At 47.0% G+C, this 21,710-nt stretch overlaps 2 protein-coding genes across 2 annotated transcripts; one reads left to right on the top strand and one right to left on the bottom strand.

The window, feature by feature from the left end:
• The first annotated feature begins 4,049 nt into the window (after nt 1–4,049).
• Nucleotides 4,050–6,742, top strand: LOC136482231 (uncharacterized). Its single transcript, XM_066479462.1, has 4 exons — nt 4,050–4,160; nt 4,836–5,063; nt 5,937–5,997; nt 6,107–6,742. The coding sequence occupies exons 2-4, from the start codon at nt 4,867–4,869 to the stop codon at nt 6,377–6,379; spliced, it is 531 nt and encodes a 176-aa protein (XP_066335559.1). The 5' UTR covers nt 4,050–4,160; nt 4,836–4,866; the 3' UTR covers nt 6,380–6,742.
• Nucleotides 6,743–7,238: 496 nt separating this feature from the next.
• On the bottom strand, nt 7,239–8,976 carry LOC136482222 (protein NEN4-like). The gene is made up of 2 exons (XM_066479454.1): nt 8,479–8,976; nt 7,239–8,308 (listed from the first exon to the last, which is right to left on the bottom strand). The coding sequence occupies exons 1-2, from the start codon at nt 8,738–8,740 to the stop codon at nt 7,590–7,592; spliced, it is 981 nt and encodes a 326-aa protein (XP_066335551.1). The 5' UTR covers nt 8,741–8,976; the 3' UTR covers nt 7,239–7,589.
• Nucleotides 8,977–21,710: the final 12,734 nt, after the last annotated feature.

The raw sequence follows: 21,710 nt of genomic DNA, 5'->3' as shown, positions 1-21,710 counted from the left end.
ATAAATTAGTATATAAAATTATGGTAAATGGAGGTGGCTACAGAATAACTTATTTTGTAGCCGGCTACTGAATAGCCTCTCCCTATATATATATATATATATATATATATATATATATATATATATATATATATATATATATATATATATATATATATATATATATATACTACTCCATATAGCTCCCGGAGTCCGCGTAACGAGAGCGCTCTGATTACTGTTTTCCTCCTGTTGACGAACTGTGTGCAGCCACGTGGTCTCGTGCGTGTGTGATCATCGATTCGCTCTCTCTTCGTTAAATTGGGCCAGTTAGTCTTTGTTCTCTCCGTCCGTCGGCCCTCAACCAGAAGTTATTTGGAGGCCAGCGGAGGCCTCTACGACTGTACTCCAAAAAGAGCTGCACAAATCAGTCGTTGTCTGTTCCCCACCCCTCTGTCCTCGACTCTTCGTTCTCTCCGTCTCCGTCCTCCACTTCTCGTGCTCTCCGTTGTCGCCCCCTTCCTCTTCCTCCTCGGCGCCTCCCCTTTCTATCGTCGCCCCCTCCCTCGCTTCCCCCGATCCCATCCCACGCCGCCCTTATCGTCATCGCTCGTGCGTGCTCAGGCGGCAATGACGGATCTCCTCGCAATGCGCGCTTCCACATCGGGTCCACCTACACCGGCGTCGAATCTACCGCCGTCGACACCGGATCCACCGTCGCGGTGCCATCAGTAGGCAGGTTAAACCATGTGGTGTCGTCCATGCTGCCTCGCTTTTTCGTCAAAGCAACACTGATGATGGCGAGATAAAGCTTTCCCAACTGAACGACGAGGTGGCCAAGGTGATAGGTATGTGATGGCCCTAATCTCCATCCCCCTCTCTCTCAATTGTAGTTTTGTTTTAATCTCCACTTTCTCTTTATTTTCTACTCTCAGGTACCGGCAGTGGAAGTCCCATGTGGCACAAATGGATTACGACACTCAGCACAACGGCTACGCCGTGATGGCCTCCGGCTACTGGAATTTGTGGCGTTCGAGCGGGTTGAGAAACATCTTGTGCAATGCTGGTTCATGGCGTTCCCAAGCCTGGAGACCAGCAGCATGTGCAACCTTGAAGCAGCCAGACTCAATACGTTACTCTGCTTTTTGCATCCTGCGTATTCGATGATATGTCTCTGTTGTGATGCTTCACTTTGTCAATTTGTTTGTGCTTGGTTTTTTGTTTGCTTTATGGTGAAATTAGGATACCATTTTGGTGAAAGTGGTAATGCTTCACTTTGTAGGGATTCAAATAAGCCGAGCTGACTGCATAGTAATATGTGAACCAATATGCTCGGCTCTTTTTCTATTACAGTGCCGATCGTAAATCTCTTCACTGATGCATCTGTTATTCTCATATCTTTTTTCTTTGCTTCAGAACCATGGGACCTAGAGGACCTTGATTTGTCAGTTTCCTGATGCAGCAAGTATGCAAGATGAATTATTTTTCATAGCAATAAATACAAGCATGATCTGCTATTCAGATTTTAGAGGCCAAAGATAGAACCCTAATCTGTATCCCTAACTAAAATATAATCAGGATTGAACTAGAAACCCAAATAAAAATAATAATTCAGGTTATTTGGGTTCTTAATGGGTTTGTTTTCGGTTCAAAGTTCCCAGTAAGGCGGTAAGGAGAGGTGCGGCGAGCTACCCCTTCCAAACACCTAGGCGTTTAAGGCATGAGGCGAGACGACGCCATACAAACACCTTAATATATAATGTCACTAGAATTTAGAAGCAAATTAAACTTTAATACCACCATTTCTTAGCATGTAATACCATAATAAGTAGTGTTGAGTACTGGTGCACAACATGAACTAGCAAAATAGCAAATCTACAATCTCTCCTCCCAATAGCAACAGATTAGACTCTAATGACATAACAAAGCAGCAAGGAATCCAGTATATACGCACCGATCCAAGCAAAGGAAGGAGTAGACCACAACAAAGAACAGAGGAACGAGGGAGAACACATAACAGAGGAACGAGGGTGCGCATAGAACAGAGGAACGAGGGGGATTGAAAAGATGTACTTATGCTGTGAATCGCTGGCCAAGACGCAGAGCAGAGGAAGGAGTTTAGGCCGGATAATGAGCGGACGTTGGAGTAGTCACAAATCGAAGAGTAGAGGGGCGGGGGCGCAGATTGAGACGGGCAGACGGCAGATCGAGGCGGGCTGGCGGCTTCTAGGTTCTCCCACTGCCCTCTTCTCTCCCCCACTCTCCTGTCTCCCCCCTCTCCTCTCTCAAATCACATGGAATCTTGATGCGGCGCTTGCGGGAGAGGTATAGGCGCGCTGTGTGATTCCCTCCTCTGCTCTCTTTTCGGCATGCACGTTTCCCTCCCGCGCGCGACTCCCTCTCTTTCACGCGCGCAGTACCTTCTCCCACGCATGCGGCGGGCAGCCGATGCTTCGGCGCCTGAGGTGATGTCATACACGGCAAAGTCGTGGCGAGCCCAAAGCCTCGGTTTAAAAACCGCCCAGACGCCTAGGTGACGCCTTAATAACAAGGCACATATCTTGATATTCTACAAGTTTCCCAATGATATTTGTAGACCTTTTAGGTGTCCTTACCGATCATAAAACAATCCTAGGCCCCGTTCGCTTGGCTGAATTTGGCTGAAAAACAAGCCAAAATACTGTTCCGGCTGAATTATTGTGAGAGAAAAACACTGTTCCGGCTGAAAAGAAGCCGAACAAGCCGGATTTTAAGACAAGCGAACGGGGCCTAGATGCATCTCCCCAACATATCTTTTTCTCGGGAGTTGTTTGTAGTTTTTCAAGAATGCCACATCTGATAGAATGCAATAAAACGTTAATGAAATAACCACCCTCAATGCATACCTTGGTTCTAATATTGTACAAACATTTAATTCTATGACTTATTTTGAGTTTGAAATGTAGCCAAGAGAGTCTCCGTCTATATGAATCTCACTTATTCTCTCTCCTCTTAAAACGTTATCATGCTATTAGAAATGTTTATATGACAACCTGTTAAATACAGATGAAACTCATACTAAGTTTGTCCTTATGCCACTGTGACGACGACCACCATGATGACGGCGCAGAAAGGAATGCGAGTGACCGGGACCTAAGGGGGCTAATTGGCATGAGGGGGGTGGTGAATCCGATATTCTAAAATTAATCCTAAGCACTTTTGTTTATGGACAGGAATATTTGTACCCATAAGAGCAGCCCCTCAATAGTTCTAAGTGTAGAGCCTCAAAGGCCAGACGAGGGTTGCCTCTGTTCCCAATTATCCTAAAAATGCTTCCAATTATAGTAAAAACCCCAAATGCCTCGTACTTATGACTGCCACATGAGACACATCCGCCAATTCAGTGGCGGATCTAAGATGAAAATCTAGGGGGGGCTTAAGTTCACACGGGGACAAAGACATCAAGCTCAACTCAACGCTCTAGCATCGTCTTCAACCTCAGCTCAACGCTCAAGCTTCTCATTTCTATCATCCAATGACATAAAAATTTAGGGGGGTTGAGGGGGGCTCCACAGGCTCAGCCATGATCCGCCGCTGCGCCAATTGTTTGTGATCTCAACTCCTGGCGGCATGCTGGCAACATGAGATCAATGCTTTGATTGGAGACGACACGTCACGGTGGCTATTGCTGGTGCTGTGAGTTGAAGATAATAAAGCTGTAGAGCAAGACACGACACTGGAAGGATGGGTCCAAGGTGTAGGAAGATGAAAATTAAGATGACGATAGAGAAGGAAGAAGAGCGGTGGTGCGCCATGGATCGTAGGAAGAGGACAAGGCGAGGCAATTGTCGATCGCGGGGTGCTGACGGTTAACAATGGTGGTAGACGGCACGCACCTCGTCATGACGGGGTGACAAATTTTTTGCCACGTCACCAATCAACCATGAGTAGGGAGGAAGGGATTGATGGCTTTTGTATATGCCCAAAACAAACTTGCGGCCCAGTTACGAAAAGGCAGCCCAGCCCAGCCCAGGTTCACCCTTGCACCTGCCTTCCGTTTCTTCTCGCCTTGCTTTCCCCTTCAGGCCTTCTTCCCTTCTTCATCTCTCTCTCTCTCTCTCGTTGCGACGCCTGCCTGGGCGACCGTCGCTGCTCTACACCAGGCGCCCAGGTCTTCTTCGCCGGCGCCGAGCAGCCACAAGGTATGCGTATGCACACCCACCCCTTCTGTTCCCTTCGCTTCGCTTGCCTTCCCTTCCCTTCCCTTCCTGCTGTGCGAAACCGAGCTCCCAAACCCTAACTTAAGCTATTTGCCTATTCCTATTCGGATCTGATCCAATCGCAACTCTATGCAGCATGCATCTAGCGTCATGCCTACTATTAACTTCGACCTCTTCTGCAAAAATTATCGGATGTGCACCCATGTCCTTTACTGGGTCCGCCCCTGCGCAGTGTGCATCTTGTCATGACCACCGACCACCGATGAATGTCTGCCTATCTGATCTTGTGTATCAAATATTTTTAGCTTATAATCTCATCATGCGTGGATGCATGGAACGGGTATTAAGTTTTTGTTGGAAGATTTTCTCATAAATGTCTTCTGCATAGTAGTTCATTGCAAGCTGATGAATTGTGGAAACGAGGATCAGCTAGGCCTTCTGCTTTTAGTGCTGCTTGACATGTATTTTGTTGGACACGACCTGTTGTTTTGGGGCCACACCATGGAAGTTTAATAAGTCTGTAGCACTAGGCTAGTACAAGTCTGTGTTAATTTCTGTAGTTTGACCCGCAAAACAATTGATTCTGTCGGATTGATTGAGTTGATACCTCATTTATGCTTTCCTCTGTTCCTCTCTGAAATTTTTTTCTCAATCCAGCCGCTGCTCAACAATCATCTCTGTCAAGGGCATGGGCATGGACCACATGATGAGGCTTGGTGCCGGAGCCGCCCACCAGATCTCCAGGGCTGAACCAATGCCTGACCGAAGGTCAAGGTTTTGGCAGACGGATGTGCAGCCTGCGCCTCGTATAGACATCATCTGCCCTCTTCCTTGCCGCCCTTCCCGCCCACAGCTCCTCAATTGGCCCAGCCCCAAGTCTAACGGGTTAGTTCTTTCTTCACTCTCCTCTATCCACCACGGACTTACATGCACCATACTGACATCGAATAAAAATTTGTTGAACCTGCCTTATAGTTTGCATATTCATGTATGGCTGCTGCCTGCATACTTGCTACATTTTCAGCGTCAGCTGGTAGGCCATAGGTTTGCATATTTTTGTATGCCTGCATACTTGCTAGATTTTGAGCGCCAACTGGTAGGCCATATGTTGCATGTTTGTATGTACTTTCATCCTTGCTAGGTTTTGAGCACCAATTGCTAGGGCTTAGGTTTGCATATTTTTTAATGCCTGCATACTTGCTAGATCTGGAAGGCCAATCGGTAGTCCGTCTCTTGCGTATGCTCCAAGTAAGGGCAGCAGATATAGTATTATTGTTTCGCGCCAAATTTTTCATGCAATGTAACGTCATATGTTTCAAGAGATCCGTTCACATAAGCTTGGGGGCCGCAAGCTGAGCATTAACGGACAAAACAGATAGTGTTACATGTGGCGACAAAACAGAAGTACTTCTGGGTGCAAGGATTTTGCGCATGACATTTACAAGCTTCCGTCAGCAACAAGTGCATATAGCGGCAAAAAAAAAGGCAATAGACGTTACTTAGTGTTACATGTGCTGTTCCATAAATTTGTTGATAGACAGATATCCGTTGCAATCGCACTCGTCCACATTTATTAGCCAAACAGAAACGTCGAATGCGGTTACATGTACTAGTTGGATAAGATTATGTGTTTTGCCTGCCACATTTCAGATCACTTCATAATGTTTTTTCTGGGAATGCTCGAATTTCTCGATAATTGCTGTAGCCAAGCATATGACTGGTCCTTTTGCTGACACTGTTTGTGTTCTGCGATTGCAGGGCACTCCCATTGTATAGAGCAGACCCCACTTGTGATATCGTTGATCTCATCCTTAGCAAGGTATGCTGCCATATCAATGGTTTTTTTGGTATTTAAGTAGGCTGTGCGTGTTGTATTGCAGCATGTTGTTCTTCTGGATTATGATGGCCAACTCTGTCTCTTCTTACAGAATGACCCTGATGTGGATACTGATTCAAGCAGCCAGGTGGCCTTTTTCTGTGGCTCACCTCCTGCACGCACTAACAACCCTGTTATCAATGACCCACAGTTTGGAAAGAAAACACCATCCTTTTCTCCTTTAGGAAGCTCTTTCGGAAAAATGGCAGCTGGAAGAGTTGAAGTAGGTTCTCCGACCTGCGGGGCCAGCAGCCCGAAAGTAAGAATCGAAGGTTTTGCTTGCGGGAACAAAGAGCCCCCTCACTGTGCAGTTACATTTGCCTGATGATCCGCATTGACCCTACCTAACCCTGTTTTGCTACCCCGCAACCTGTACATTTTCGCTGCCCAGCTGAGGATATAACTAGTTTCTTTCGTTATATAAGCTGCTAGCTGCTCATTGAAGAGTCAAGTCGGAGTCGAGTCAGAGCGTTTGGTGCCCCTTGTGATTGTGGCATTTGAAACTGCATGATCGAAGGGAGCATAGCTCTCGGATGTAAATATAGATGGAGGTGTCCGGTGTATGTACTAGATGTTGTATGTGTCTGCTAAATGTAGTAAGGTTGGATGGGTCCATATGTCGGTGTCTGTAAATACCGTCATGCATTTGGATGTAAATTGAAATGCATCTTCAGTTATGTTGCCATGCTGTTCATTGTCACTTGCGAGGCTTCTGAGGATGCTGCAAGAATGGTACTCCCTCTTTTCTAAATTACAAGTCGTTCAGACTTCTCTAGACACCTAGAAAAGCCAGAACGGCTTGTAATTTGGAATGGAGGGAGTAGTAGCAGCTTGAAAGCGGGTGGTCTTCTTATTAGTCGTTTTCTGTCGTGCCGCCGCTCATTTTGACGGTGCTGCAGCAATCGTTATTTGATTTATTTATTATCTATTTCTTGGTGATATGCACAAAAGCATGCGCATCTGATGCCGTAAGCTTTGAGATGGAAGAATCTGTTGGTTATTGGTACTGTCCACGGATCATGTTGGAATCCTTCACGTATGTGCAACCGGGAACAGAGCATTTGCAACAATTATCCCAAACTGGAGTCCTTCACGTATGTGCAGCCGAGAACAGAGCATCTGAAACAATTATTCAGAGTAGTTTATACAAATGAAGCAATTATTCAGAGTAAATTATACAAATGAAGTGGTCGAATGACATGTTATGTTAACTATACAACACCAAACTATACAACTAAATCTGACGGAGTCAGTTAAACTAAGGTGCGTGGATGAAATCAAATCGATGAACTGTACAATTGAATGGAATGAAAATCCAAGCTAGGAATGAATGGAATGAATCCAATTAGCTAGTCGATGAATCTTCAGTCTGTTGGTTGTAGTAATAGTGTGCATGGTCGCTGAGCTACAGCTAGGAAAAGACAGATTTGAGCCGAAACAATAATAATTCGGCAACTCAATCTTCTTCTCCGTAGCTAGCTAATAAGCATATCCGTCATCATCGATCATCCAAAGAAGAAAGAAAGACGGATCCCTCATCTGAGGATGGCCCTGGAGTGCCTGAGGATCATGTGGAAGGGCGTCGTCGCTGCAGTCGCCGTCACCGGGCGCCTGCTTGTGCTAGTACTCAATGGAGCAGCAGCAGCTTGCTGGGCGACGGCCCTCGGCACCACCTTGCCCAGGCTATTCCGCTTGCCGCAGGGGGTGGGGGTTGCCGTAGGTGCAGTTGCTGGTGCTGCCGGGCGTGGCGGCGCTTGGTGGCGCACAGGAGTAAACGGCAGCTTGGTCTGCGACAAGACGCCGGTCCGGTGGTGCTGCACATGTTTAGGCGGCGCCGTCGTAGAAGAGGAGGACGAGGTGACGGTGATCGTCGCCGGTGCCGCTGTGGTGACGGTGGCGCGGTGCGCCGCCATCCTCCTGGTGACCGCGGCGCCATCGGCTTGGCGAGCCTGCTGCGTGCGTAGGACGTCGGGCAGGCTGGACTCGAGCAGCAGGACGGTGGCGCAGTGCTTGAGCACCTCGAGGTTCATGCGCGCGTCGTCCAGGCTCCTGTGCTTCTGCTTGCCTATGCCGAAGTAGGTGGCGAGCGTGGCCATCTTGAGGTCCCCCGCGCGGCGGCCGAACTCCGCGGCCAGGACGTTGAGGGAGTCGATGACGCCGGCGGGCTCCGGGGCGGGGCGGCCGATGTCGGCGAAGGCCTCGCGGATGCGGGGGCAGTCGAAGCGCTGGATGTTGTGCCCAGCCCACACGCGGCCTGGATAGGATGTTGTTGCAGTTGCAGCCAGAGGCCAGAGCCAGGCAGGAGTTCCATATTTATATTAGTAATTCCATCATCTCATCGATCAGGCAGCTAATTAAGAATGCATGCATATGTAGCACCAATGCCATGCATGCAACAAGAAAGAAAGAAACGTACTTACGTACCGTCCAGGATGTCGAATATCTTGTCGGCCACGTCCTTGAAGGGCGGCGCCGACGCGATGGCCTCGACGTCCGTGAATCGCCTGGTGACGGCGACGGAGAGGTCGCCCGGGCGGATGAGGGTGTCGTAGCTGCCCACCTCCACCAGCTTCCTGGGGCACACCAGGATGGCGCCGAACTCCAGCAGCCACCACCGCCCCGCCGCCGACGGAGCCGTCGTCTCTACGTCGAAGAAGACGATCTCTCTCATCGCACCTGTCGTCATGTCGATGGATTGATTGCTGGCTGCGTGCTAGCTGCTGCTTCCTAGATCTTATTCTCGATCGATGAACGAATGTTCTATCTCTTATTCTTCCTCCTCCTGCTGGTCTGGCCTGGCTACCTATCTAATGAAGCAACAAGTGCTTTGTTAGCGCACGTTTCCCTGTAGCTGCTAGCTAGGAATGGAATTCAATGCAATGGAAGCTACGAAGAAGAAGAAGAAGCTAAAGCTGTACATCAATGTCTGATGCTCTGGCGGCAAAGCAGATCGATGCGATGCTGTATATATATATATCATGTTTATGTAGTACTTGCCGTTAATGGACGGACGGACGGACGGACATAGATAGATAGAAGGAACAAGCATATGTCGTTTATTCCTTGCGGGTCCGACCGGAATTGCTCGATCGCTCGATGGATGGCTTCATATGTTGGGAACGAACGACGTGTGCTTGCGTACGTCTCGGCCGCTACTATTCATTCCTTCCAATTAACCGGCCGGCCGGGGGCAAGCAAAGCTAAGGAACTGCTAGCCCCACAGGGTACGCAACCAAATGCTGCAATGCAATACAAGCAACCGGGGGCAGAAGCTTGTGTTCGTCTGGCCGGAAAAATGGCTGATGCTGATGCTGATTTGTTGTGAGAGAGAAATACTGTTATTTCGCTGAAACGGTACGGCTGATAATTTCGAGCGAACATGGCAATGCAGCGCAGGTCGTTAACGGATCGGTAGTAACTTGCACCATATAGCATCCAGCTGCAAATTAACATGTCTCAATCTGAACATGCATGCAGCATCTGATGAGTACAGTCGTAGTAACTTGCACATATATATATATATATAGAGCTAAGCTACTTTGTGGGATTGATAGTAAAAGGTGTTCTCTTACTTCCCTCTTTCCTCCATGCAAAGCAAAGCAGAGCACTGCAAATTTAAATGTGTAACGCAAGCGTCACCTGGCTGCTGGCTGCTTCTCTTCCGTGCGTGCATGGGTCGCCATTCTACACACGCACCAACTAACTTAACTGCCACAAACACAACGGAGATAGAATATTCTCGCTCCAAGCTAGTAGCTTACCTTCCCATCCGCGTTACGTACTATTAATTAGTAGTTTCTTTAAGGGAAAATTGGTTTCATAGCATTGAAAGATCGCCATATCCGGAAAATACCATCAAAACTTTGCTGCTCCATAAAATACCATCCAAAGAATGCGACGTCTCCTCGATATAGCATTCCGTCACGTTTGGTGCAAACGTCGCCGCCTCCGTCAAGCTCCTCTCCTTCTCCTTCCTAAGCTGAGTGCAGCCGCTGCCTCTCCTCAGGTGGGACCTGCTCCAACGGCTGCCGCTCCAGAGGGATAGAGCAGACCGGTGACGACAGCAACGGCAACGGCAAGGCTCTGCGGAGGGTGTCGTCGAGGATGCAGCACCTCGTTGACTTCGCCGGGATGAAGTCGGCGCACAACCTCATCCTCCGCGACATGCTCATGCTCGAGAACCAAGTCCCGCTCTTCCTCCTCCGAAGGATCCTCGAGCCCCAGTGCGCGTACCCCGGCGAGCTGCTCCCGCGGATGGTCACCGGGGTCATGAAGGAGCTCTGCCCGTTCAAGATGGTGGACACGTTCCCCGCGATTGAAGTCAGCAAGAACGCACACCTGCTCGAGGTGCTCTACTATCTGCTTGTGCCCAAGCCATGACGGCGCGGCGGAGGCCGTCGCCCACGGCAGTAGCCGCGAAGACGGCTACGACAACGAGGAGCAGCCGATGGACGGCGCTGGCGATGAAGAGCAAAAACATGCCGCCGGCTGCGAGTATGTGAAGCAGCTGCTGCTCACCGTGTCCAGCATGGCGTCGGGGCTCAACAGCGGCCTGATGCGCTACGTGACGAGGCCGGTCGCGTTCGCTGTCAAGGCACCGTCGTGCCGGGGTTCTCGGCGATGAAGCAGCCCGTCGAGGCCTTCTTCATGTCCAGCACCGACGCGAGCATGCACGCCCCACGACCCAAATGGCGCGGAGTCTTAGGGGGCTCGGAGCTCAAGCCCGGCGCCTGTGCTTGCCTCGCATGCTGCCGCCGAGCGCTCCAGCGCTACCGCGCTCGCCCTGGCTCGCCAAAGATGCCTCCACCGGAGCTGCACCGCACCAGCCCGCGATTCCACCCGCAGCAGTCAGACGCTGAAGCTCGCCGCCACGGGCACCAGGGCCTGCCCGCTACCACTCTGCTGCCCGGAGCTCCCCGCACCGGAGTCGAGTGCGGCCAGCACGGAGGACCACTCGGCTCTCTTCCTCTAGAGCGACAGCAGTTGGAGCGAGTCCCACCTGGAGGAGAGGCAGCGGCCACACTCACCTATATATGGCCAAACGGGCCGTCGGGCACGGCACTAGCATGGGCACGGCCAGGCACGGCACTACGCGGCACGGCATGTTAGCCGTCCCATGCCTGATAGTGCCGCCATGCCGACTCGGCGGCCCAGGCATGGCACTATCATGGCTTAGGCGTGCCGTGCCGTGCCACTGGGCATGGCAGCCCGTAGTGCTCGTGCCAGCACTGGCACTAAAAGTGCCAAACACCTTAGAAACTTCAGAATTTTAACAGAAACTTATACAATACTTCAAACTTTAGAAGATCACACTTTGACAACAGAGATACAAGTTCAAACTTTAACAGAAACTTCAGAAGATCACAAACACAGAAACAGACTAGAGAGAACAAAATAAAATTTTATTAGAGCTTTAGTGCAATGGCTGCCTCATTAAAAACCTGTCTAGGTAAAACTCACTCTTGTGAGAAACCCTAGACAGGGAAAAAAGAGTACAGCCCGGCTCCTTTTAAGTTCATTGTCCTTAAATCAAAGTTCATAAGTCTAGCATATTACAGTCCAGTACATAAATGATAACTAAGACAACTAATTAAGATAAAGTTTTTCAAATGCTTCTTCAAGCTCCTGGTCTTCCACATTGTGCTGCATCCTTGCCTCTGCTGCCTCCCAGTCTTTGATGCAGGTGAGCATCTCCACCATCTCAGCCTTCAGCCTCCTCCGCCGCTCCTCGATTATCCTGCCAGTCATACTAAAAGTGGACTATGAAGATATGGTAGAAACAGGAACAGTTAAAATATCTTTAGCCATGATTGACAGAACTAGATAAGTGAGTTTGTGCTCATGCCACCAGTTCAACAGGTTAAAATCATCATCTAACTGGCTAACAGTGTCACAGTCAAGTAGGAAACTAGTTCAGAAGTATTATTATTAGAAGAACTTGCAGCATGCAGCAGGGCAGTTGCAGAGGTATGTCTAGACAGATTAAGAGTACCAGATAGAGGATGGATACCACCTACAGAACAATCACCTTCATCATCATCATAAATCTCATCCCAAGCAGACCTTTTCTTACCAGACAGGTTAGGAGGGACAGTCCTCCTCAACCTAACAGATCCAAATTTCTCCTCATACTTATTGTAAACATCAGTTAGTCGAGCTCTAGTGGCAAGCTGGTAAGTTTCATAGGATGTACTGGTAAGGCTACCCAACCTCCTCAGTACTCTGCTGAAACCTTTCATTTTAGCTCTAGGATCCAAGATGAATGCAAAAGAATATAGCAAAGGAATATCCCTTCAGTATTTATTATATTTGTCTATCATTGGTTGAATCACATGTCTGAGGTGAGTGTCATTACCATAGTTTTTTAGGTGTATAGCAATCTTAACTAGATAATGAATCATAAGTGGAGATGTAGGATAGTACACACCAGACAAAGCAACAGTAGCATCATAAAACAATTCAAGAAATTCAAATACTTTTTGTCCAACAGCCCAATATTCATCAGTTAAAAGCAACTGACCACCTTCACCCCTAGGATAGTGAGCATGCATGAAAGTAGTGAAAGGAGTCTGGTGAGGAAACAAATGCTTGAGCATCAGATATGTAGAATTCTACCTTACCTCCATGTCCAGCTGAAATTTCCTAGGTCTAACACCAGTGGCAATACAGTAACTTTTGTATGCAGCAATTCTCTAGTTAGATGAGTTCAGAAATGATATTGCAGTTCTAAATGTTTCAATCAAAGGCTGAAGAGCATTAAGGGCCTCCTTAACAATCAGATTTATGATATGACATGCACAGCGCTGATGCATGAACAAAGTACTAACTGCATTATCAGTTTCATTTCTATCATTATCAGGGGGTACTTCAATACCAAGATATTTAGACAGTACATGCCTAAGTGTACGCATGGCAGAAACATTAGGTGAGGCATTATCCAAAGTAACAGCAAAGACCTTTTTAGTCAAACCATAATCAGCAAGCACAGATATAACCCTTTCAGCAATGTTTTGTCCACTGTGGGACACATCAATAAGCACAAGACCAAGCACCCTCTTCTCTAGTTGCCAATCAGGATTTATGTAATGAGCAACCACACTAAGATAGTCCTCTTTGGCATTACCAGACCAAATATCAGAGGTAAGACAAACACAATTTATAGCAGATGAACTAAGAGTCTCAACAAGCTTAGTCTTTTTATCAGTGAAGTATTTGACTATGTCTCTAGTGGTGGTTTGTCTAGAGACAGGAACAAACTTTGGATTATGAGCATTTCTAATGTAATCATAAAAAGCATCAGTTTCACCCATACAGATAGGCACATCAAGTCTAGAAAGCAATCGAACCAGTTCCGTGCGAGCAACAATAGGACAGTACTCCCAAGTACGCATACTACCATCAGGATTAAAAGATATCTGAGACTGAGTCATGCGAGTTTTCTCACGCCTCTTAACACATTTGTCCCTATGACGAGTGAGGTGACCAGTGCCACCACTAGAGAGAGCAGAGTAATGCTTATTGCAGTGGATGCAGCGAGCGGCATACCTGATCTTCTTACCTTTGGGACCTTTTTTGAACAACTTCTCGAAATCGAGCCACACAGCCGAGGTAGAAGGACGTGAGCGCTTGTCGTCGTTGTCATCCTCTCCTTCTTCTTCTTTGCCCCCTGCTGCATCATTGCTGCCGCCATCACGGCCGAACAGCTCCGCAGCGTCCTCGCGTAGGTCATCCTCGTTGTCATCTTCGGCTAGCCCGCACATCCACCTCTCATCGTTGGCGCTGACCTCAACGGTCTCGTCGGAGGAGCGGGCCATCGTCACTCGCCGGCGCCCGGTTCCTCAACGGCTTCACACATAAACAAAGAATCAGTAGCAGATCTAGTTAGGGTTAGGGTTAGGGTTAGGGTTAGGGTTAGGGTTAGGGTTTACAGTACCTTGGCGGCCGGAGCACCGGGAACGCCGGCGACGTCGACGACGCGGGATCCGGCCCTCTGGTTCCTCGACGGATGCGAATCAAGAGGGGACCTACAGGAGGGGAGCACATCAGATCGAGATCTAGGAGGGGATAAGGAAGGAAGAGCCAGATCTGGAGGGGAGCAAAGCTCAACTTACCGACATCCGGAGCACCAGAGTTGCTGGGGGCCCGGCGAGGTCGACGACGGTGACGAATGAGATGATGAGGTGGACGACAAGGCTACATCAATGGGGTGAGATCAAGACGAGGCCGTGCCATGTGCCCGTGCCGGCCAGCAGTGGCTCTAGATGCCATCGGAGGGCAAGAAGAAGAGAGGAGACACCACCAGAGAGGGAGACGAAGAGAGGAGAGAGCCGCTCGCAGAGGTTAGAGCGAGAGACAAGAGAGAGAGGGAGCTGGAAACAAATGAGCTAGGGTTTCGTCGATACGGGGCGGCGTGGGGGCGTTGGCTTATATAGCCGACCCATCCAACGGTCGGATCCAACGGTCATGAAGGATCTGGGGGAGGGGATCAACGGCCCTCCTTTGTTGGATCCATGCCAAGGCCGTGCCGGCCTGTTAGCCGTGCCGTGCCTGGATCGTGCTAGCGGGGCGAGGTGGCAGCCCAGGCACGGCACTGCTGCCGGGCCGTGCCAGGCACAGGCACGAAGCAGGTCGGGCCGGGTCGGGCTTGGGCCGTGCTTTTTAGTGCCGTGCCCGTGCCGGCCCACCGTGTTAGTGCCATTTGGAAAAGTATACACTCACCTCAGAAAGAACGGGAGGAGCTTGACGGAGGCGACGGAGTTTGCTTTGAACGTGATGGAATGCTATATCCAGGTGACGTCGCATTCTTTCAATGGTATTTTGCGGAGCGACAAAATTTCGATGGTATTTTCCGGATACGGTGATCTTTCGATGCTATGAAACCAATTTTCCCTTTCTTTAAATCTTAGTACACGATTTTTTTTCAAAAGAGCCCATACTTTTTAATATATTACTAAAATACCACTGCAGTAGTATATAAAAAAAAGTATAACCATATACTATACGTATACTTGCATACTTGATATACATACTACCTTGGATGGTTTAGTATGATGATATACTCTGTCTACTCTCAGGGAGTAGTTACTCTTATGGCCCGACGAAGTGTATGTAGATGGAGTATATCATCATATTAGACTATCTAGGGTACTATATATAACAAGTATGTATGTATACTTAGAGTATATGATTGTACTTATTTTATATGCTACTATCATAGTATTATATAATATATTAAAAAATATGTGCTCTTTTGAAAAAAAAAATCACATAATAAAGATCTGGAGTATCTTAATATTAGTATGTCAACATAATCAAACTAATAAATGAGTATGTAAAACTACGCAACGTGATTTATTGATTATGGGAATAACTACTCCCGAGAATATATAAAATGCACATATATTGCATCGTTCTTCTGCTCTGCTAGCTTATATATATCCTAATAATTTGCGAGGCTGCACTTTATTTGCCACACCCTATCCACCACCTCCAAGATTCAGACATTCTTAGACCCTAGCTAAGCAGAATTTTATTTAAATAATAAAGCTACAGCCGAGGAAACACACACAACGTATAATATGCGGATGCCACTACAATTTCTTCGTGTTGGAAGTCCACTGCAACTATATATCCACCTATTTGTCACCGTGTGCTATCACAATATATATGCATAAAATTGCATCCATGCCGCGTTGTATGCCTCCACTGCCACGGTGCTTTGCCACCTCCTCCTCTTTACCTGGGGGCGCACTGCGATCTTGGCTCATTCTTGCCTCCACTGCCCTTGTCGTCTGACTCGCACTATCGATGCCTTTGACGACCTCTCCATCGAGAGCAACAAAGAATGCTTTGGATTCTGATGCCTCTGACTTAGGGGAACATATTTAGATGATGCCACCGGCATTACTACAGAAAAAACTTATGTGAGGCGTTTGGGAATGGACCTCGAAGGTGGGCAGGAATTTCAACCGCCTCGGTTAATGCCTGGGATTAACCGAGGCGGTCACAATCAACCGCTTCGCAAAATCGATTTACGGAGGCGGTTAAAATTTATTAACCGAGGCGGGACCCCATTAAACGGGTTAAAATCTTATAAGGCCCGTCTCGGTTAATATGGCCAAGCCCACCAGGAAGCCCACTAAGCCTAGAAATCAGGTCACACTATATAATGAAATGAAACGTTAAATCCACTCTCTCCCTTACTTGTCTATCTTCCAGCTGCACTCTCCACCGAGCGTTGGAGACTCAACCGTGCCCTCCCTTCCCCTCCCTATTCCAGCGACGCCCCACCTCTCACCCACGCCCTCCATTCCCCTCCTCTCACCCGCACCCTCCCTTCCCCTCCCGGCGGTGCCCCTCCCACGCCGCCGCAGCCCTCTCTCTCTCACTCCCTCTCCCTCTGTCTCTCTCACTCCACAGGCATGGGCGCGCGGGTGGCGCGGCTCCCATCTCTGCTCCCCTCCCGAGGCGGATGCGGGCGCGGCCTCAGCAGCGATGACAACTAGGCAGGCTCGCCCCCTCCTCCAGCGCCGGCGGCGCGCGAGCCCGGTCCCCTCCTCCAGTGCGACGGTGGATTTGGCGAGCAGGCCTCTCCAGCGGCTCCGGGCGGGGTCTATGCGCCCCGACGGATCTTGCGATGATGGTGGCTCTATGAAGGCTGGATCTGGTGGTGGGGAGGCCGGATCGGGTGGTGGGGAGGCTAGATCCTGCGAGCGGCGGCGGCGGCGCGTGGATGGGTTCGGCGGGCCTATCCACGGGTTTTTTTATTATTAACTGAGGCGGGCAACTGGCCCGCCTTGGTAAATCAGTGATTTACCGTGACCTTGTGTTCGAGGCGGACGGGTTGTCCGCCTCGGTACACCCTTTTTGCCCGCCTCGGTTATGATTATCGTAGTAGTGCGGCAGCGACAGGAGGAAGAGGCGACATGTCATATCTCAGACAACATGGGGATCAAGGCTGTGAGGCTATTCAGAAAGCCATGGACCAAGTGTTGCTGCCTTGACACCTTCCACCTTCCACAAGGTGCTTCATGTATGAGCTCCTACACACCTAGGTACTCCACTAAGTTTTTTCTGTCTCACATGTGCCACACTCATTGACCAGTCCCTTCATGCCAGATTGCCAACAAGCGCTAATAGACCGCTATCATGGAGCATGAGTAGCACACATCAACGGCTTGGGAAACCTCGACCCATCCAATGTCAATTCCATCATCACCATGCTCAGTGACGTACAACACCATGATCAGTTCATCATGATGTCAGAGACCTAGCGCATCACCTATAAGATGTCCCATGGCTCATGCTACCATGGGATTATTGGAGCTTGTTTCAATCCATATTTTGTTCCTCCTATATATGTTTCCACCAAGCACAAGTTGTTTCTCTTCGATTTGATCCATCGCCACTAAGGTTGATGTTGTTCGCACCCGAAATTAACAAGACCTAAGCTTTCTCGGAAAATGGCCAAGATGGTTTTGGAAACTTTATCCAATTGCATAACTCTCTTGAGATGAGAAAAATACATATGTGGAACGCCAAATTTGGATTCTAGATGAAGTAGCAATGTCCATTTGAAGATCCACCATTGAGAAATGAAACTGTTTAGGCCAATTCCAAAACCGTTACCTAACAGTTTTGACAACCAATTCTGAGTTATATTTTGACATGGGGTTTGAAGAGATTCGACTCTTAACGGGGACAACCTCCCAAGTTCCAAACCTATAAATATCAAGGGCCACGGTCGATTGCGCCATACCAAATCAAGCTATCTTTTATATTTCACCCGTTTATTCCTTATTAAACCCTACTTTGCACCCCATGTGTTGTTCTCCTCTTGTCTCCATGTTATGATGAAAGAATCGAATACCCCAATAGGGAAGGGGTGAACTGGGCTCTAGAAATTTAAATCAATAATCTTAATTTGTGTTCGCTCGTTGCATGGATTAAGCCTAGGACTAAAAAGATCACACTAAGATTGAGTCCTTAGGGCCATCATGCTACACATCTACTTAGATGAAAACATAGAAAATAATTAGAGGAACATGATAAGAAACTCTACCAACATCTTCACATAGCTATTGACACAACCTATGAGGTCAGAAACTAAAGGGAAGCTCATCCACTAAGGGCAGGGCTCTCTGAAAGTGATTCTCCAAACAGCTAAATCTCGCACAAATTCAGGTGGGTAGCAGGTAAGAATCAATTTTCCATTTTACACTGGGAGGTAGAAGCTAAAAAAACATGCTCTCCGCTGCTCCCTGTTCAAAACCCACAAGAATCACTCTATGATCAATTCTCACCTGCTCCCCACCCTACACTACAAGAAATCTAGGCTTCTATGACAATTGCCAGATGACAGAGCACCTATCTGTCACAAACAGCTGTTTATGACGACTGTTCATAAGATGACAACTGTTTATGATCAGGCTGTGTCTTTTATAGTATACTCTGCATGGGATTTGTGACGATAAATCAATGTCAAAGTTGATCGTCATAAAATATAGAACTATTACATTTTTTAGAAAATATCTTGTTATCTTACTTGGCTGCTGGTCCACATGTCATGTGTCTTAGGTGGACTCTTCCCGTCCACGTCAGCTCCTAGTCTAATGTTAGGATTGCAGGGAAAATCTTCAAAAAATCAAAAAAATGTGACACACAGGGTTATAGCGTCGTCAGGAAAAGCAAGATTGGTACACTAGTAGAGAACAAACTCTCGGTTCAGCACATTAGTCTCGGCCCTGGACTGCAGAGGACCTTTAGTCCCGGTTGGTGTTATCAACCTAGACTAAAGGGCCCTTTAATCCCGGTTGGTGTTACGAACCCAGACTAAAGGTCCTCCAATGGGCTAGTTCAAAAGAAAAGCATCACATCCAAGGTCACATGTGCTGTGTATGTGGGGTGGAAAGGTACGCGCGAGGCAATGCATGAGGTCTTAGATTCGCCTCCCATGAGGCACATGAGTGGGAGGCATTTTTTTAGCCTCGGAGGACCTTTAGTCTCGGTTCAAGTTAACCGGGACTAAAGACGTCTTTATTCCCGTATTCCTAGTCCTGGTTGGGAAACCGGATTAAAGGTGTTTTCCAACCGGGGCTGAAGCCACGTTGTATACCAGCGTAGGTAGCGTCGTCTGAAAATTAAAGGCAGAATAGTCGTTTTGGTCACTGAACTATTGCTCGACGCTCAATTTTATCCCTGAACTTTCAAAACGGTCGTTTTAGTCCTCAAACTCCACTTTTAGGCCCAATTTCAGTCATGAAACTTAGCATTTTGGGCCCAATTTCATCCATAAACTACTAAAGTGCATTTTGGTCTTTAAACTTTTATTTTTCAACTCAAATTTGTCTATCCAAAAAGAAAACTTTATATTTTAGACACAATTTCATCCATGAATTATCAAAATGCATTTTTTCACAACTTCATCCTTTGTCTAGCACCACCCACGATATTGTTAGGTACTTTCAACATTTATATTTATATTCTAAGATGAATATAAATATAGATCTAAATATTCTTAAATATAAATTCTTTTTATCCCATGGATAAAAATAATTATTCTATACACATGGTTATTAGTTGAGCCTAACGCTAGAAGTAGCTGAGAAAAAAAATTATAGATCTATTATTGTTTCAATATATCCATGTATTCTTAAGGAATAGCGTGTGAAGCAACTGTAATTGCTCCCACAAAAATCATTTATAGCCGGATATATACAAAAGGTATCATTATAAGGTAACATTAAAAATAACATCTTGGAATTATTAATGGCTAGTAAAGAGATTTTGGATGAATATTATTTTTCTATCTCCAATCGCTCCCAAAATGTAAAGTTTGAGGACTCAAACGATCATATTTATAGTTTTAGGATGAAATTGAGCATAAAATGCAAAGTTTAAGGACTGAAATGATGATCATCATAGTTCTAGGATGAAACTGAGCCTAACAGTAGAGTTTGAGGACTAAAATAGTTGTTTTAAAAGTTTAGGGATAAAAATAAGCCTTAGAAAATAGTTTATGGATCAAAATAACTATTCTAACAAAACTAAACTAAACCTTCAAGATTACATATTACTATTATGGGTGGCGGAGAGACGATGTATACTCGTGAGAAAGTGATAGGGAGGGAGCCGGGTGGTTGCCACCAGCACAACACAAATAGCGCACGAGAACGAGCTCTAGCTCGGTTTGCATGCGGTGCAGGTGGGCACGCTGCCCACCGGCGTTCGAATGCCTGGTTCGGCGCGGGTGTTCTCACCAGAATTTATTCCTATAATAACATTTCAGTAAAGTCTCTCAACGCGTGGTGCCACAAAGAGATTGCGATGTTTCCGTCGCATATAGAGCCTTCTGGTTTCTGGTGATATCTCAAGGACGCGTCTTCATATCTGTGTATAGTTGTAGGTCTGCTTGTGTACAAGTGGTGTGAGTGTGTATGGTGTCGGCATGTATCTGTATACGAAGAGATGCTACAGCTTATCCCGACGAGAGATGTAAAAAATAACACAAATAGCGCACGCACTCCATGCATATGTTTCACGTGACACGCCTATATATAGCGCTTACCGGTCGGCCCGCGGATGGCTACATATATGTACAGCAACATATATATAGTTAATTAATTAACCCTCATGCAGGAATAAATTCTTGCCTCCTCCGTGCTCCAGCTACTGTTTAGCACGGTTCATGACGCTGGCGTTTACTTTTTTTGTGACACTGTTCATCAAATTTTAAATATGTTCCGGTTGCTATTCGTCCGAATTTTTTCCTGTTCACTTTCTCTTTGTTCGCCGCTTTCAGAACGGGCGCCGCGGCAGCGCGCCTATACATGAATGGTGACATATATGGATGGATGCAGAGAGCTGGGCAACAATTAACGGATGGAAGGAAATGGACAGGCCGACCGAGTCCACGCGAATTTCCTTGTCCTAAAATAAATTGTGTTGTGTGGCTAAAAGATCATCTACACTGTAGTATGTGCGCTGTAGTCTAGGAGAGATCCCCCTTCCTGACAGGTTTTTAATTAGATTTATTTACATAATACATATTTGCACATGTTTTTTAAACATATATATAATATAATATAATAGTAATGCTGCTTACATACACACGCATGTATATTGACTATATATAAACGCACAGACGAACATCGTCGATCAGCTATAAGCTAACAGATTTTGAAATTAACGAAGTCCAGAAGGTGTTATGTGCATGCTTACCACTTAGTGAATAACGCCATTCTTCGTCGAACAAATCAATCAATAGAAATACAACACACATGCCAAGTACGTATAGTATGTGAACTTGGACGCCATGACAACAAACCTGACCAACGGGCAACAGAGCTATATGCTTAGTTCATAAATTTATTTACACGTCAGTGTCATATCGGTCATATATATACTTCTAACCAGAGATGTCTTTATTCTTCAAAAATATCTACTATATCACAATCCATGGTTAGGGATGGCATTGGACCCACACACTAGTGTAGGCCGAGTAAATACCCACTTGTGACATTTTGTCTAACATGTAAAATTCCACACCCACGCGGAGAGGTTTGCATGTGTCCGCACGCGTGACGGATTGGATTATATATAATCCCTATTAGTTAGTATAAGTAGCCCATTAACCTGTGCTCCAGTACAGTCTAGAA

The sequence above is a fragment of the Miscanthus floridulus genome, chromosome 1, assembly GCF_019320115.1.
Source record: "Miscanthus floridulus cultivar M001 chromosome 1, ASM1932011v1, whole genome shotgun sequence".
Lineage (NCBI taxonomy): Eukaryota > Viridiplantae > Streptophyta > Magnoliopsida > Poales > Poaceae > Miscanthus > Miscanthus floridulus.
This window is presented reverse-complemented; position numbering and strand designations above follow the sequence as displayed.